Genomic DNA, 17,959 nt, shown 5'->3' with positions numbered 1-17,959 from the left:
TCGGAAGTCCTTTAAGCACTAATTGCAAGCAGGACATTCTCTATACAGCTCACAACGAACAGGGAAACAAAGTAGTACAACCAAGGTTTCAAAATCTCTGCACACAGAATAGAGACTACATAAAGCCACTGTTCACATCTAATATTTACGTGACCAGACCACATCATCCGGACTGGACTGTGCTGAGAGCTGTAGACCCTCCGCAGCAGGAAAGGCCTACACACCACCATACAAACAGCTGCTGGCTGGCAGGCAGCCGCGCGCACACACACCGGTCATACCTTCCTGTCACACACAGACACACGATCCCCTTACCTTCCCGTCAGTCCTGGCGTACCGCCGCCCGTGGCCCGGGTAGATCTTGTAGCCGCTGAAGCTGCACAGCTCGACCCTACAACGAGAAAATGAGAAGCAGTGAGCGAAGCAGGAGAGCCGCGGCGCCGGCCCCTCATGTTATCGGAGCGGAGGAGCTGCCAGGGACAGAGGATGACAGCAGATTCTCTGCAAACCATTCTGTACGCTAAAATTAAGCTTACTTCATGGCGCCGGCAAAGATGGCGAAGAGAAAGAGAGGATTCTGGGTAATGTACTATATGAAGAGTTCCTGTTAGGGGCGGAGCCACAAACGCTGTAACACATTCACTGCTGGCTGCCTGGAGCGATGGTTGTAGTGTCACTAGAGTTTGGATCCTGTATCGTTTTTAATGATGAAGATAAATGAATATAAACTACAACTATAAAGTGAATAACTGGTCTGAAATGAAAGGTGTATTTCGGGTTATGTTCTAAGTTGGAGGGTTTTGTATTGTGATCTTCTAATGATGCACCTGAACATTTTACCTCATACTAGGCTTGTCTGAAAAATGTTTTAAAACATAACCTAGTACCCCATGCCCTGAAGTGCTCAGCACAGGCCATGTTGTATGTACAAGTGACTGTGTTACATCACTTGGTGCAGCTAGTAGCAACTAGCAAATGTTGCCCTAGCAGTCACTCACGAAGCCTCCGCCTGGCCATGATTATTTTCTCTTTGCGTTCCCGTCCACAATAATGTCATACGCCTGTGCAGGACGCTGAGGACGGGAACATGAAGAAGGATATGCGTGGCCAGGCCTGTGCAGGCGCAGAAAGCCCACCGACCCCCTATCAGGGCCTGAAAACAAAACTAGCTAGTGGCGGGGGACAGGAGGCTTTGTGAGTGACTGCATGGGCACAGGATGGCTGCAGGGGACTGGTGGAAGCCCCAGACAAGTAAAACATTTTTTTTTATTCCTGGGTTAAGTGTCCCTTTAGGCCTCTTTCACAGTGCGACGTTAAAGTCGCACGTTAGAAAATGTTCCAACGCAGACTAACGCACAGCAATACAAAGTCTGTGCGACATTCACAGTGCACACCTTGCGTTGTGTGTAACGTGTAGCAATATTTAGAAAGTACTGCATTCTGTGGGTTTAGCAATACATTTGCTGCGTTTTGTGTTGCACATGCTCAGTAATGTTTTTTTTTTTTTAAATGTAGCGCATGCGCCATTTTCATTCCATCAGTATGCAATGAAAACGGCGCACCAAAAGACACATAACGTAGTACAAAATATAACGTCCACTTTTATAACCTACATGCGCTGCGTTAGGGGCACGTTGTGCGACTTTAATGTCGCATCAAACGCACCGTCCCACTGTTAAAAAGGCCTTAAAGGAATAGTCAGGCAAATATATTGCAGATCTTATTTACTTACCTGGGGCTTTCTCCAGCCCCTCGCAGCTGTCTGTCTCAGTAGTTCTGCGCCTGCGCAGTACGCTGCTGACAACGCAGGCTTGATTAACGGTGGCACTTCAAGCAGGCGCAATAAGGACGATCTCGAGGTCATCCTCTGCACCGTGCGGGGACCCCGGGCCGGCAGCTTCGAATGGAGCTCTCGCTGTGGGACAGACAGCTGCGAGGGGCTGGAGAAAGGCCCAGATAAGTAAATTTGCAATATATTTGCCTGATGATTCCTTTAAGCAAAAAATAAATAAAAATCTGATACTTACCTATGAATAGGTAAGGCTCTTGATCCTACTGAGACTTCCCTTTCCCCTTTTGGTCCTCTCATTCCATCGCTGTCACCTACGTTCAACGTATTCAAGCAGCTGATCGACTACACCTTTGAAGACTCTCAGAAGGCTTTGGACGCACTCGTGCTCCCAGTGGCAGCATAACTTCATCGGGGGACAACCCTTGAACGAGGGGACCAAGAGGGTACAGGGAAGGCTCAATAGGATCCAGAACTTTCCCTTTCCATAGGCAAATATCAGAATTTTGTTTTCTACATTACAGATTTGCTTTACATCAAACTAGCAGATCATAAATACGAGCCAAAAAAGATCTATCAGTCAGTTTCTTGTTGCACAAGCAGGGGTGATTTGCTTCTTTAAAATCTCTCCTTTATCAGCACATCATTGATCTTCATGATAGCACAGTGTTTCTCAACCTGGTGTCCACAGACCCCTCTGGGTACATCAGCACCTGTCGAGGGGTCTGCCTGGGGACGCAGACAAAATTGCAGATCTCACCCCCCAAGAGAGAAATGTCAGTGTCCGCGGCAAGGGGCGCTGTAAATTACATAGCCCCGTCCCTGCGTGGACTCCTCGCCGGGCTTGCCTCTTGTCGCTGCACTTTCCTCCTCTCGTCACTTCGCGTCCTTTCTCTATGGTTATCTGGCGGTGCCTCTCATGATGTCAGAGAGGGAGTAACCGTAGCCGTTGGACACGGCGAGAAGAGTAGAGCACGGAGAGAGGAGGGAAAACCCGGATAGAGGAGGAAAACCCAGTGAGAGGAGTCTGTGCGGGAACGGGGCTATGTAAGACTATACTGGGACACCACCTGTGCCTGAAAATACAGGATCTTCTCAAAAAATTAGCATATTGTGATGAAGTTCATTATTTTCTTTAATGTACTGATAAACATTAGACTTTCATATATTTTAGATTCATTGCACACAACTGAAGTAGTTCAAGCCTTTTATTGTTTTAATATTGATGATTTTGGCATACAGCTTATGAAAACCCAAAATTCCTATCTCAAAAAAATGCATATTTCATCCGACCAATAAAAGAAAAGTGTTTTTAAAACAAAAAAAAAGTCAACCTTCAAATAATTATGTTCAGTTATGCACTCAATACTTGGTCGGGAATCCTTTTGCAGAAATGACTGCTTCAATGCGGCGTGTCATGGAGGCAATCAGCGTGTTGCACTGCTCAGGTGTTATGCAGGCCCGGGATGCTTCGATAGCAGCCTTAAAGAGGAACTGTAACATGAAAAGATCCCCTGGGGGGTACTCACCTCGTGTGGGGGAAGCCTCCGGATCCTAATGAGGCTTCCCACGCCGTCCTCCATCCGTCAGGGGTCTCGCTGCAGCCCTCCGTGGAGTCCGGGCAGCGGTGACGTCAATATTTACCTTCCTGGCTCCTGCGCAGGCGCTCTGACGGCTGTCGGCTCCGAACTATACGGAAATACCCGATCGCCGTCGGGTCCGCTCTACTGCGCAGGCGCAAGTTGCCTGCGCAGTAGAGCGGACCCGAATGAGATCGGGTATTTCCGTGTAGTTCGGAATGGAAAGCCGCCACAGCGCCCCCGCTGGAGCCAGCAAAGGTAAATATTGAAATGACAGTCGGCACAGTCGCCGGCTGTTCGGAGGGCTGCGGCGAGACCCCCGTGGGACAGAGGACGGCGTGGGAAGCCTCATTAGGATCCGGAGGCTTCCCCCACCCGAGGTGAGTACCCCCCAGGGGATCTTTTGAATGTTACAGAGTCTCTTTAAAGTGTACCCAAGGTGACATGTGACATGATGAGATAAACATGTGTATGTACAGTACTAAACCTATTAATAACCAGGGTGTTTTACTTGTTTTATTTTGCTGCCTGAAATAGTTGATTTTTAAGGCTGGAAATGACAGCTTCTGTCTTGTCAGAACCTTGTCAGGAATATAGTAAACATCACTGATAAGCAAATTACCAACATAAAAGTTTTTTGTGGCAAAATACATTTTCTACATATTTCTGAGAGCAGATGGAGAGAGAAAGGGTCGATATAGTTCATGTATTTTCATTTAGGAACACTTAATAGACTGCAACTGAGCAGAGACAACAAAACATTCAATCTACTTTCTAAATGTTTAAATATAAAATAAAATCCTGGGATGTCTTACAAAGTCATTTTTAGGAGTAGGAGGATAAATATAATTGTTTATCTCATCAGTTTATTTTCACCTCGGGTTCACTTTAAGCTCATCCAGAGTGTTGGGGCTTGCGTCTCTCAACTGTCTCTTCACAATATCCCACAGATTCTCCATGGGGTTCAGGTCAGGAGAGTTGGCAGGCCAATTGAGCACAGTAATTCCATGGTCAGTAAACCATTTACTAGTGGTTTTGGCACTGTGAGCAGGTGCCAGGTCGTGCTGGAAAATGAAACCTTCATCTCCATAAAGCTTTTTAGCAGATGGAAGCATGAAATGCTCCAAAATCTCCTGATAGCTAGCTGCATTGACCCTGCCCTTGATAAAACACAGTGGACCAACACCAGCAGCTGACATGGCACTCCAGACCATCACTGACTGCTGGTACTTGACACTGGACTTAATGCATTTTGACATTTCCCTCTCCCCAGTCTTCCTCCAGACTCTGGCACCTTGATTTCCGAATGACATGTAGAAGTTGCTTTCATCCGAAAAAAGTACTTTGGACCACTGACCAACAGTCCAGTGCTGCTTCTCTGTAGCCCAGATCAGGCACTTCTGCCGCTGTTTCTGGTTCAAAAGTGGGTTCATGCTTCCATATGCTGAAAAGCTTTATGGAGATGAAGATTTCATTTTTCAGCACAACCTGGCACCTGCTCACAGTGCCAAAACCACTGGTAAATGGTTTACTGACCATGGTATTACTGTGCTCAATTGGCCTGCCAACTCTCCTGACCTGAACCCCATAGAGAATCTGTGGGATATTGTGAAGAGAAAGTTGAGAGGCGCAAGACCCAACACTCTGGATGAGCTTAAGGCCGCTATCGAAGCATCCTGGGCCTCCATAACACCTGAGCAGTGCCACAGGCTGATTGCCTCCATGCCACGCTGCATTGAAGCAGTCATTTCTGCAAAAGGATTCCCGACCAAGTTTTGAGTGCATAACTGAACATAATTATTTGAAGGTTGACTTTTTTTTGTTTTAAAAACACTTTTCTTTTATTTGAGATAAGAATTTTGGGTTTTCATGAGCTGCATGCCAAAATCATCAATATTAAAACAATAAAAGGCTTAAACTACTTTAGTTGTGTGTATTTGAATCTAAAATATATGAAAGTCTAATGTTTATCAGTACATTACAGAAAATAATGAACTTCATCACAATATGCTCATTTTTTGAGAAGATAATGTATAGCTTGCTACCTACACTGGAACACCACCTGTACCTGGCTACCTACACTGGGGCACCACCTGTACCTGGCTACCTATAATGCAGCACCTATAGCTCACTACCTACACTGAGACATCACCTGTAACTGGCTATTTATACTGGAGCACCTACTGCTTACTACCTACACTGTGGCACCTGTACCTCACTACCTATACTGGGAGCACCTGTACCTCGCTAACCTATACTGGGGGAGTCTATGGCTGGATACCTATACTGCGGACCTATACCTGGATACCTACACAGGGGGGTGGGGCACCTATACCTGGCAAGGACAGGAGGACAAGAGGTGACATGAGGACATAGAGGGGGACAAACGAGGCACAGGGGGAACAGAGGGGAAGAAAAGAGGCACAGGGGGAACAGAGCTGATACACAGGGGAACAAAAGAGGCACAGGAAGAACAGAGATGATACGGGTAGATGAGGTGACACAGAGGAGGACAAAGAGGCACAAACTAAGGTGACACAGAAAGGGGACAAAAGAGGCATAGGGAGAACAGAGGGGGCAAAAGAGAATGGATTAAGGTTAAGAATGGACACAGTCCCTATCTCATTTGTTAACCGTGGACTACCTGTATTTAACTAGTATTTGGCTCCACCCACATCATGCCCACTTTTTGCCACAGCGTGCTTTAATTGGTAGGGGGTACATTTGCTTAGGGATGACCGACAAAAGGGTACATGTGCTGAAAAGGTTGATAACCACTGCTGTAGCAGCTTGTTTAAAGAGTACATGAGCAGGATTCTATTGCGGACAGGAATGCAAACGAAGCTACACGTGGCAAGGGCTGCGCAGGTGCACTGGCCTGCCGACTCCCAGTCGGTAAAAAACAAAATGTAGCTACGGCTTGAGAATGGAGGATCATTGAGGACCGGCAAGGACACAGGGAGGCTGCAGGGGGCTGGTCGAAGCCCCAGGTAAGTGAAACTCATTTTCTTTCACTGGTTTAGGTTCACTTCAAGGCCATAGATTCCTCCTTGGAGTTTGCACACTAACAGGTGGACTGACTAAAGTTCAGTGATGTGGATTATTCAGATAGCAGAACGCTTACAGATGTATCATCTCTATTACCTGCATATCAATGGAATTTATACCTAAATAAAGACGTTTTTATTTTTACCGAACAATGTATCCAAGCTAGATCAGAATACACCGTGCTGAATATGCAGGGATTTGCATGCAATAATCACATAACAGCTTGCACTGGAAGCATAGGTCTCACCAGTTAAAGTAAATGGGAACCTGTTACAAAAAAAAAAAGAAAGCCAGATACTTACCCAGTGGTGTAGCTAAGGAGCTGTTGGCCCCGATGCAAGTTTTACAATAGGGCCCCCCAAGCACTCTATACATAGCAATTGATACGGCGCACCAAAACCTGCCAATGGCAATTACAGTGTCAGAGGTGCAAGAAGGGAATGGGGAACAGTTTGTTAATGATTACTGCTATTCAAAGTATCTATAGAAGTGACTATTATGAGCACAGGACCAATAGAGAGCTAAAACTGTAGTTGAGAGAGGGCCCTTTGGGGCCCCGATGCGGTCGCAACCTCTGCAACCCCTATTGCTACGCCCCTGTACTTACCTAAGGAGAGGGAAGGCACTGGGTCCTAATGACTCTTCCCTTTCCTTTGCCGGTGCAGCGCTGGCTCCCCCATTTACATCCCCCACCACAGGACTTCGGAAGTCTTCAGGAGCAAGTCCTCCCGGAAACAGGCAGGAGGACTGTGGAACCCCACGCAGACACGGGGAGAACAAGCTCCATGCAGTTAGTGCCCTGGCTGGGATTCAAACCGGAGAGCCAGCGCTGCTAGGTCTACATCTCAAACTCTCCGGCAGTCAGCATGGAAGCCCCTCTAGGTTATGTGCTCTCCCTACTGCTTCATTCGCTGTATACCAGTTACTGCATTACAGATGGCACAACAGTAGATGGTGTCATACAAAATGGGAACGAGTTTGCAATTGGGCATGTAGTGGGATAGCCTTCATCCTAGCGCAGCAGCGAATTAGAACATAATGTTAAGACCTTGGATATACTATTAGATTACAGAAGAACCCCCCCCCCCCCTTCCCCAATCATAAATGGATCTGCTGTAACCCAAGTGGAGTCATTTAACTACTTGCCGACTCCTCCACGCCAATTGGCGTGAGCCGCTCGGGATGCCGTCTAATTACTTTGTACAGCGCTGCGATCTGCAGCAGCGCTATACTGGGGACAGCCGTATGATACGGCTGTCCCCCTGGCAGGCAAAATAGTGATCGGCTCTCATAGGCTGGAGCCTATGAGAGCCGATCACGCTGATTGGCTGGCGGTGGGAGGGAGGGATATAAAATAAATTTTAAAACATTGTAAATTTTATTCAAAATTTAATAAAGTAAATATTTACAAAAAACAAACACCTGGGGGGTGATCAGACTCCACCAACAGAAAGCTCTGTTAGTGGGGAGAAAAGGGGGGGGGGATCACCACTCGTGTGCTGAGTTGTTCGGCCCTGCAGCTTGGCCTTAAAGCTGCAGTGGCCATTTTAGTAATAAATGTCCTGGTCACTAGAGGGGGTTAACACCGTGGTCTTAAAGTTCCTCCTGGGAAAGTTTCCATCATCAAGAAAGCCCAGCAGAGGATGTAACACCTACTGCAGTTGAAAAAGTTTAGCCTGCCACAGACATTGTGCAATTATCAAGTCCATTGCCATCTGTCTGGTTCAGCTCATGCTCCATATATGGAAGAAGGTGAGATTGTAGTGCATCATCTGATCAGCAGAAAGAATAACTGGCTGCAGCTTACTTTCCCTGCAGTACAGTTACACCAGCCGTTGCAGAAAGATAGCAACCAAGATTGCTTCTGACCATTCTGACCCTGCCCACTCCATCTTCTACACTACTGCATTGTGGGGTGCACACACTGTAACATTCATTCATTTATACACAACGCAAGAGCAAAACCATAGTACCCTGTGTTGCCTACTTACCGAGCTCTGCCTAAAGCAATCCTCTAATGGATTTGACCCTCTGTCATCCAGGGGATGTGATATTTTTAACTGGGATTTAAGTGTCATTAATCCATCATTTTTATTTTGTTTTGTTTTTTTTAGGCATTTTCAGCTGCTAGTGGCATTTCTGTACTGTATGTGTACTGCACACATATGGCCACATGACCTGTTAGTAGTTTGTAGCACACCAACTGTGTTTTTCTAATAAAATTAGTCAATGTAAATGTTAAGGCTTGGCTCACACTATGTCCACTGCCCTGCATATTGACATACCAGGCAGCAGACTCAAAACAGATTATGCAGTGATTTTCCATGGGCCATTTCCCAGGTATACATTTTGTCCATTGCAGAAAAATCTAACATGGACACATTTTCCAGACAGTGGATTATGTAGCCCTTCATCTGACAAATGGCATGAATCCACTTCAGAGTGGCAACAGAGTGTATATTGCATCCATGCAATATGCATTCAGTACTACTTCAGCTGGTTCTGGCATTTTTTTTTATTATTGTGTGAACCCAGCCTGTGAAGTCTTCTGTTCCACACACATCAAAATCTGTTATTTATTTTGTGTTGTAGACCATGTGCTGCTCCACAGCACAAGCAGGACCGCCTGGGACTGTTGGTGTCACATGACTGCAATCATATATGGTAGCTGCTTATTTACTAATAGTAATGACAAGTGTGGGCAACTGTAGTAAATCACATAAACAAGGTGTGGATAGATTAAAAAAAGCTTTATTTTTTTTCTAACAAGGCAACTGTAGTAAATCAGGCCCATGGGATATTTCCACATAAACAAGGTGTGGATAGAATTATTAAAAAAAAAAAAAGCAAGACTTTTTATTCTTTTAGTGTTTTGTTTTTTTAATAATGTTGTTTGTAGTAATAGTTGAATGAGCACCAGAAGGTCAAACAGTTGACCAACATTATTACCCTGAGGTTCTGACAAAACTTAGAGATTGAATGTGAAAGAAGTGACCAGCTTTGTGGAAAAAAGAACACTTGTATTCTCCATCGGTAGGATGCTCTAGCCCACATTGCATGGTCTTGTAGAACAGTATGTGACTGAAAGGAATATCCCAGTGTTGGACTATCCACCTTACTTGCCGAACTTAACTCCATGAGACTACTACCTTTTTCCAGAGGTGAAATCCATATAGAAGGGCACCCATTCTCAGTGGATGCGGTAAAGGAAAAAAAAAAAACTGAAGCACTACTGAAGGCCAAACAATACAGTCTTCTTAGCAATGCACCAGAACACTCAACTTTTTTACCCAGGAGGAACCCTGCAAATAACTTTTGGATTTCAAGGAACCCCTACAAACAATTTTTTGGTCTGGAGGAACCCCTGCATTTATTTTTCTGGAGGCATGCTCTTTAAAAGTAGGTCAGGCTGTTAATTTCACTACCCCTATTACACTGCCACTCATCATACTGTTCTCATTATTATTCTGACCCCCAATTTAGTGCTTCTTTTTACAGTACCTCCTATTATAATATGCTCTATTATACTTCCTCAACATGCCTAGGAACCCCTGCAGAGTTCTCAAGGAAACGATCTAGGCTATAAATGCTGCACAATGCAGTAAAAAGTACAGGTAGTCCCCAACTTATGAACTCCCCACTTATGAACAACCCGCCGATACGAATGGCATGAATTCTCAGTTTCCATGGGAACAAATAAAACATTTTTTTTTTCCAAATTGGACTTGTAGTTTATGAGAAAATCGATTTTAAAAAAAGTCAAACAAAAAATAGCTTTTAAACTTGTATAAACAGGTACAAAGAGCAGAGGTGACACAGAGGGGGACACTGGAGGCACAGAGGAGGTACAGGGGACAGAGATGGCACAATGTTCCGACTTAAAGGGATACTGTAGGGGGGTCAGGGGAAAATGAGCTGAACTTACCCGGGGCTTCTAATGGTCCCCCGCAGACACCCTGTGTTCCGGCCCCGCCTCCAGTTCACTTCTGGAATTTCTGACTTTAAAGTCAGAAAACCACTGCGCCTGCGTTGCCGTGTCCTCGATCCCGCTGAGGTCACCAGGAGTGTACTGCGCAGGCCCAGACCATACTGGGCCTGCGCTGTGCGCTCTTGATGATATCAGCGGGATCGAGGACACGGCAATGCAGGCGCAGTGGTTTTCTGACTTTAAAGTCAGAAATTCCAGAAGTGAACTGGAGGCGGGGCCGGAGCATCGGTGAGTGGCTGCGCCAACACAGGATGTCTGCGGGGGACCATTAGAAGCCCCGGAGAAAGTTCAACTCATTTTCCCTTGACCCCCCCTACAGTATCCCTTTAAGAACAGATTCAGGTTAAGAATGAATCTGCGGTCCATATCTCGTTCGTTAACCGGGGACTACCTGTATACTTGGCAACATTTCTGTGCACAGGAACATACAACTATATTTAAATAAACTGAATGGGGCAACCTGCATCTCATAGTAATGTGTTTTCAAACAATACTTGCATTAATATTAACCACTTTACCCCCGCCCGTACGAATTTTTCCGTCCCTTTTTCCATCCTTTAACCCCCAGGGACGGAGAAATCCGTACTTTCCGCGCTCCCGCCGCTGCCCGCGCTCCCGCTCGTAAACACGCCGCCCGCCGCTAGTAAACACACCGCCGCCCGCTCGGAGATCAATGAACAGGAAAATCCATTCCCGTTCGTTGATCTAAGCCCCGCAATGATCCGCTGCTCTCCGATGGGCAGCGCGATCATTGTGGAAAAAAACAAACACTCAAAGCCTCCTGGTACTTCCGAACGCTCGCAGGTCACAATAAACAAAAAGTTACTGTTGCCATCTTGTGGCCAAATAGTAAAACTACACCCTAAGCATTTTTTATATAGAAATAAATTAGTGTTACACAAAAAATTAACTCATTACCTCCCACACTCCCCATTTTATTTTATTTTTGTAATTAAAAAATTAAAAAATGTACAATTAAAAAAATACATAAATAGTTACCTTAGGGACTGAACTTTTTAAATATTTATGTCAAGAGGGTATAACACTGTTACTTTATAAACTATGGGCTTGTAATTAGGGATGGACGCAAAACTGAAAAAAATGCACCTTTATTTCCAAATAAAATATTGGCGCCAAACATTGTGATAGGGACATAATTTAAACGGTTTTATAACCGGGACAAAAGGGCAAATACATTTCATGGGTTTTAATTACGGTAGCATGCATTATTTAAAAACAATAATGGCCGAAAACTGAAAAATATTTTTTTTCCCACATTTCCCCATTAAAACACATTTAGAATAAAATAATTCTTGGCATAATGTCCCACCTAAAGAAGGCCTAATTGGTGGCGGAAAAAACAAGATATAGTTCATTTCATTGCGATAAGTAATGATAAAGTTATAGACGAATGAATGGAAGGAAGGAAGGATCGCTGAAAGGTGAAAATTGCTCTGGTGCTCAGGGGGTAAAACCCCTCAGTGGTGAAGTGGTTAAAACAGGGCGAAGAATGACAACTTTGTTTAGTTAAATAAAAATTTTATTACAGAAAATGAGGAAAAAACAAACAAACAAAAAACAGAAAACACCACGGCAAAAAAATACACACTATGATAAGAAAAAAAAAAAAAAGCTTTTTCTTAAAGTGATACTGAACACAGAACAAACAGTGGGTTATTGCCTGCAGTCTTATAAATGAAAAGTGTATTTTACCCTTCACAGTGTTGCCTTTTTTTGTTTTACACACCCATATGTAGATACCAGTACAGACCCCCTTTCTGGTGTTCTCTTCTCTCTGTATCACCTTGAATGCCTGCCCCTCCAGGCAAACCTAGCTACTGGATAGCAGCTCAGACATCAAAGGTCACATAGATCGGCTTCAGCCATTACAAGCATGCACAGATTGAACAGGTTGACACTCTTTCTCAATATATATAATTATCCAGGACTCAACTAATCAGCACAAATCGCCGGCAGTACTCACTGTGGGGAAGGCCGTTTATGGGTTCTGCTGTGTCTAAAAACTGGGTTCCACAGCTCCCCCAAGGTTGATATACTTTCAATTACTATATTTTGACATTTACTACTGGGTTCATGGTATGTATATAGGGTGGGTTATAGTACTGTGTTAGATAGGCCTGTTTTGAACATTAAGTCTTAAGCAACCAGAGAGTGCACACTTATCTAGCATCAGCCTATCCCCATTGGTGCCAGATAACTATATATTCATGGTTTCCTGAACTTTGTCTTACATTTTACTTTAAAGGGAAGGTCCGAGAAATAAAAAAAATAAAAAAATCTACTTACACAGGGCTTCATCCAGATCCTGGCAGCCTCGATGCAGCTCCAGTGTCCCGGTATCCCTTCCGTTGGAGATAGCATAGTAGTAGTAGCAGTAGTTCTGCACAGGCACAGATCACTCCAAGCCACGTGAGCGCCATCGACTCAGCCATGCACTTGCGCAGACGCAGAAGATGCTGACCTGGCAAGGTCGGCATCTCTAATGAAGGGGATCCCGGGACACTGGAGCTGTGGCGAGGGACAGGTCTGCTGCCAGGGGCTGGGTGAAGCCCTGGGTAAGTAGAATTTTTTTTTCTTTTAATTCCTCGGGTGTGTCCTTTAAAGGGAACCTAAACTGAGAAGGATATGGATTTTTCCTTATAAAATAATACCGGTTGCCTGACTCTCCTACTGATCCTGTGTCTCTAATGCTTTTAGCTACAGCCCCTCAACAAGCATGCAGAGTGGGTGCTCTGACTGAAGTCAGACTGGATTAGCTGCATGCTTGTTTCAGGTGTGTGATTAAGCTACTACTGCATCCAAATAGATCAGCAGGACTGCCAGGCAACTGGTATTGTTTAACCACTTGAGGACCTAGGGCTTTACCCCCCTTAAGGACCGGCCACTTTTTTTCCATTCAGACCACTGCAGCTTTCACGGTTTATTGCTCGCATATACAACCTACCACCTAAATGAATTTTGGCTCCTTTTCTTGTCACTAATAAAGCTTTCTTTTGGTGCTATTTAATTGCTCCTGCGATTTTTACTTTTTATTATATTCAGCAAAAAAGACATGAATTTTGGCAAAAAAATGATTTTTTTAACTTTCTGTGCTGACAGTTTTCAAATAAAGTAAAATTTCTGTATACATGCAGCGCGAAAAATGTGGACAAACATGTTTTTGATTAAAAAAAACCCATTCAGCGTATATTTATTGGTTTGGGTAAAAGTTATAGCGTTTACAAACTATGGTGCAAAAAGTGAATTTTCCCATTTTCAAGCATCTCTGACTTTTCTGACCCCCTGTCATGTTTCATGAGGGGCTAGAATTCCAGGATAGTATAAATACCCCCCAAATTACCCCATTTTGGAAAGAAGACATCCCAAAGTATTCACTGAGAGGCATAGTGAGTTCATAGAAGATATTAATTTTTGTCACAAGTAAGCCGAAAATGACACTTTGTGACACGAAAAAAAAAAAAAAAAAAAGTTTCCATTTCTTCTAACTTGCACCAAAAAAAAATGAAATCTGCCACGGACTCACCATGCCCCTCTCTGAATACCTTGAAGGGTCTACTTTCCAAAATGGGGTCATTTGTGGGGTGTGTTTACTGTCCTGACATTTTGGGGGGTGCTAAATTGTAAGCACCCCTGTAAAGCCTAAAGGTGCTCATTGGACTTTGGACCCCTTAGCGCAGTTAGGCTGCAAAAAAGTGCCACATATGTGGTATTGCCGTACTCAGGAGAAGTAGTATAATGTGTTTTGGGGTGTATTTTTACACATACCCATGCTGGGTGGGAGAAATATCTCTGTAAATGACAATTTGTTAATTTTTTTTACACACAATTGTCTATTTACAGAGTTATTTCTCCCACCCAGCATGGGTATGTGTAAAAATACACCCCAAAACACATTGTACTACTTCTCCTGAGTACGGCGATACCACATGTGTGGCACTTTTTTGCACCCTAACTGCGCTAAAGGGCCCAAAGTCCAATGAGTACCTTTAGGATTTCACAGGTCATTTTGCGGAATTTGATTTCCAGACTACTCCTCACGGTTTAGGGCCCCTAAAATGCCAGGGCAGTATAGGAACCCCACAAATGACCCCATTTTAGAAAGAAGACACCCCAATGTATTCCGTTAGTAGCATAGCGAGTTCATAGAAGATTTTATTTTTTGTCAAAAGTTAGCGGAAAATTGATTTTTATTGTTTTTTTCACAAAGTGTCATTTTCCACTAACTTTTGACAAAAAATAAAATCTTCTATGAACTCACCATACTCCTAACGGAATACCTTGGGGTGTCTTCTTTCTAAAATGGGGTCATTTGTGGGGTTCCTATACTGCCCTGGCATTTTAGGGGCCCTAAACCGTGAGGAGGAGTCTGGAAATCAAATTCCGCAAAATGACCTGTGAAAGCCTAAAGGTGCTCATTGGACTTTGGGCCCTTTAGCGCAGTTAGGGTGCAAAAAAGTGCCACACATGTGGTATCGCCGTACTCGGGAGAAGTAGTACAATGTGTTTTGGGGTGTATTTTTACACATACCCATGCTGGGTGGGAGAAATATCTCTGTAAATGGACAATTGTGTGTAAAAAAATCAAAAGATTGTCATTTGCAGAGGTATTTCTCCCACCCAGCATGGGTATGTGTAAAAATACACCCCAAAACACATTGTACTACTTCTCCCGAGTACGGCAATACCACATGTGTGGCACTTTTTTGCACCCTAACTGCGCTAAAGGGCCCAAAGTCCAATGAGCACCTTTAGGCTTTCACAGGTCATTTTGCGGAATTTGATTTCCAGACTACTCCTCACGGTTTAGGGCCCCTAAAATGCCAGGGCAGTATAGGAACCCCACAAATGACCCCATTTTAGAAAGAAGACACCCCAAGGTATTCCGTTAGGAGTATGGTGAGTTCATAGAAGATTTTATTTTTTGTCACAAGTTAGCGGAAAATGACACTTTGTGAAAAAAACAATACAAATCAATTTTCCGCTAACTTTTGACAAAAAATAAAATCTTCTATGAACTCACCATACTCCTAAAGGAATACCTTGGGGTGTCTTCTTTCTAAAATGGGGTCATTTGTGGGGTTCCTATACTGCCCTGGCATTTTAGGGGCCCTAAACCGTGAGGAGGAGTCTGGAAATCAAATTCCGCAAAATGACCTGTGAAATCCTAAAGGTACTCATTGGACTTTGGGCCCTTTAGCGCAGTTAGGGTGCAAAAAAGTGCCACACATGTGGTATCGCCGTACTCGGGAGAAGTAGTACAATGTGTTTTGGGGTGTATTTTTACACATACCCATGCTGGGTGGGAGAAATATCTCTGTAAATGGACAATTGTGTGTAAAAAAATCAAAAGATTGTCATTTGCAGAGGTATTTCTCCCACCCAGCATGGGTATGTGTAAAAATACACCCCAAAACACATTGTACTACTTCTCCCAAGTACGGCAATACCACATGTGTGGCACTTTTTTGCACCCTAACTGCGCTAAAGGGCCTAAAGTCCAATGAGCACCTTTAGGCTTTCACAGGTCATTTTGCGGAATTTGATTTCCAGACTCCTCCTCACGGTTTAGGGCCCCTAAAATGCCAGGGCAGTATAGGAACCCCACAAATGACCCCATTTTAGAAAGAAGACACCCCAAGGTATTCCGTTAGGAGTATGGTGAGTTCATAGAAGATTTTATTTTTTGTCACAAGTTAGCGAAAAATGACACTTTGTGAAAAAAACAATACAAATCAATTTTCCGCTAACTTTTGACAAAAAATAAAATCTTCTATGAACTCACCATACTCCTAACGGAATACCTTGGGGTGTCTTCTTTCTAAAATGGGGTCATTTGTGGGGTTCCTATACTGCCCTGGCATTTTAGGGGCCCTAAACCGTGAGGAGGAGTCTGGAAATCAAATTCCGCAAAATGACCTGTGAAATCCTAAAGGTACTCATTGGACTTTGGGCCCTTTAGCGCAGTTAGGGTGCAAAAAAGTGCCACACATGTGGTATCGCCGTACTCGGGAGAAGTAGTACAATGTGTTTTGGGGTGTATTTTTACACATACCCATGCTGGGTGGGAGAAATAACTCTGTAAATGGACAATTGTGTGTAAAAAAATCAAAAGATTGTCATTTACAGAGGTATTTCTCCCACCCAGCATGGGTATGTGTAAAAATACACCCCAAAACACATTGTACTACTTCTCCCGAGTACGGCGATACCACATGTGTGGCACCTTTTTGCACCCTAACTGCGCTAAGGGGTCCAGAGTCCAATGAGTACCTTTAGGCTTTACAGGGGTGCTCAAAATTTAGCACCCCGCCCACTTGCCAGGACAGTTAACAAACCCCACAAATGACTCCATTTTGGAAAGAATACACAACAAGGTATTCCATGAGGGGAATGGTGAGGTCATTGAAAATTTTATTTTTTGTCACAAGTTAACGGAAAATGACACTTTGTTAAAAAAAAATAAAAAAAAAAATTCTGCTAACTTGTGACAAAAACTAAAATCTTTTATGAACTCACCGTGCACCTCACATAATACTTTAGGGTGTCCTCTTTCCAAAATGGGGTCATTTGTGGAGTCTGTCCTGGCATTTTAGGGTCTCTGCAATCATTACATGTATGGCCAGTATTAGGAGTTTCTGCTATACTCCTTATATTGGGTATACAAGTAATGCACTCTGGGCTGAAAGGAAAAATGAACGGCAAACATACCTTGCTCCACATCAATGGCAGATCTTCCTCCACATCAATGGCAGTGATAACCTCAGGAGAGAGACACCCCGTGCCACCCTGCACTCAGGGTGAGCCACCAACTTATGTGACTGGGCCTCAGAACTTTAGTATACAGCATTATGCCTGTAGGATACAGCAATATGCCTGCCAATAGAGATGACTCTGTGTGGCATTAAAGCATCATCATAGGCCCAAATCACATATAAACCGGGGGTGTCCACACTCAAGGGAAATTCAAACATGCCGTCTTATATCGCCAACCCAGGACAGATCAGCAATATCAAGCATGGAAACCGATCCTTCTTCCCATTTTTATGCTTACCCGTTTGGTCTTCAAGCTTACCTCTCCTCTCCCTGCGACAATGTGCGAAAGACCACTGAGTGTGTGCCTACTCCTGTGTCTGGAGTTCCCTAGGTTCTAATAGTGTACCTGCTCGTGGTACCTCTCAAAACACGGCCCTACGCATAGACCAGGCTGGTCAGGACAGCGGGGACAATAATAAACGGTGTCACTCCTTGTTCCAGCCCTGCTGCAGACACGGCAACGTTTTCTTCGGATGCGTTGACCTGGGGCACACGGAAGCTGATAGGCGTAATGCCTTCCATGCAGTCGGCTAGTTGCATCTGGGGGGGGGGGCCTGGCACCTCCTGGATACAGGATGTCCATAATGATCTCTTCCTGAAATTGGAGGAAAGATCCAGTTCTCCCAGCCTTACTGTAGAGAACAAAGCTGTTGTAAACTGCCAATTGAATCAGATAAAAAGACACTTTCTTATACCAGCGTCTTGTTTTCCGGGTAACTA

The 17,959-nt window shown here is 44.2% G+C and overlaps 1 protein-coding gene across 2 annotated transcripts in view; it reads right to left on the bottom strand.

Moving 5' to 3' along the window:
• RPL24 (ribosomal protein L24) overlaps nucleotides 1–17,959 on the bottom strand; it is a 145,266-nt gene that overhangs the window by 15,273 nt on the left and 112,034 nt on the right. The window contains exons 1-2 of one of the 2 annotated variants that reach the window (XM_068268449.1): nucleotides 537–604; nucleotides 316–391 (exon numbers count right to left, since the gene is read on the bottom strand). In XM_068268449.1, coding sequence (XP_068124550.1) covers nucleotides 316–391; nucleotides 537–541 — 81 coding nt within the window. In that variant the 5' untranslated portion in view covers nucleotides 542–604. Of the gene's footprint in view, nucleotides 1–315; nucleotides 392–536; nucleotides 605–17,959 lie in introns of those variants that run through there. The other variant, XM_068268450.1, reaches the window with a different exon arrangement.

The sequence above is a fragment of the Hyperolius riggenbachi genome, chromosome 2 (genome assembly GCF_040937935.1).
Source record: "Hyperolius riggenbachi isolate aHypRig1 chromosome 2, aHypRig1.pri, whole genome shotgun sequence".
Classification (NCBI taxonomy): Eukaryota; Metazoa; Chordata; class Amphibia; order Anura; family Hyperoliidae; genus Hyperolius; species Hyperolius riggenbachi.
The sequence above is the reverse complement of the archived record's forward strand: the minus strand, read 5'-3'. Positions and strand labels throughout refer to the sequence as shown.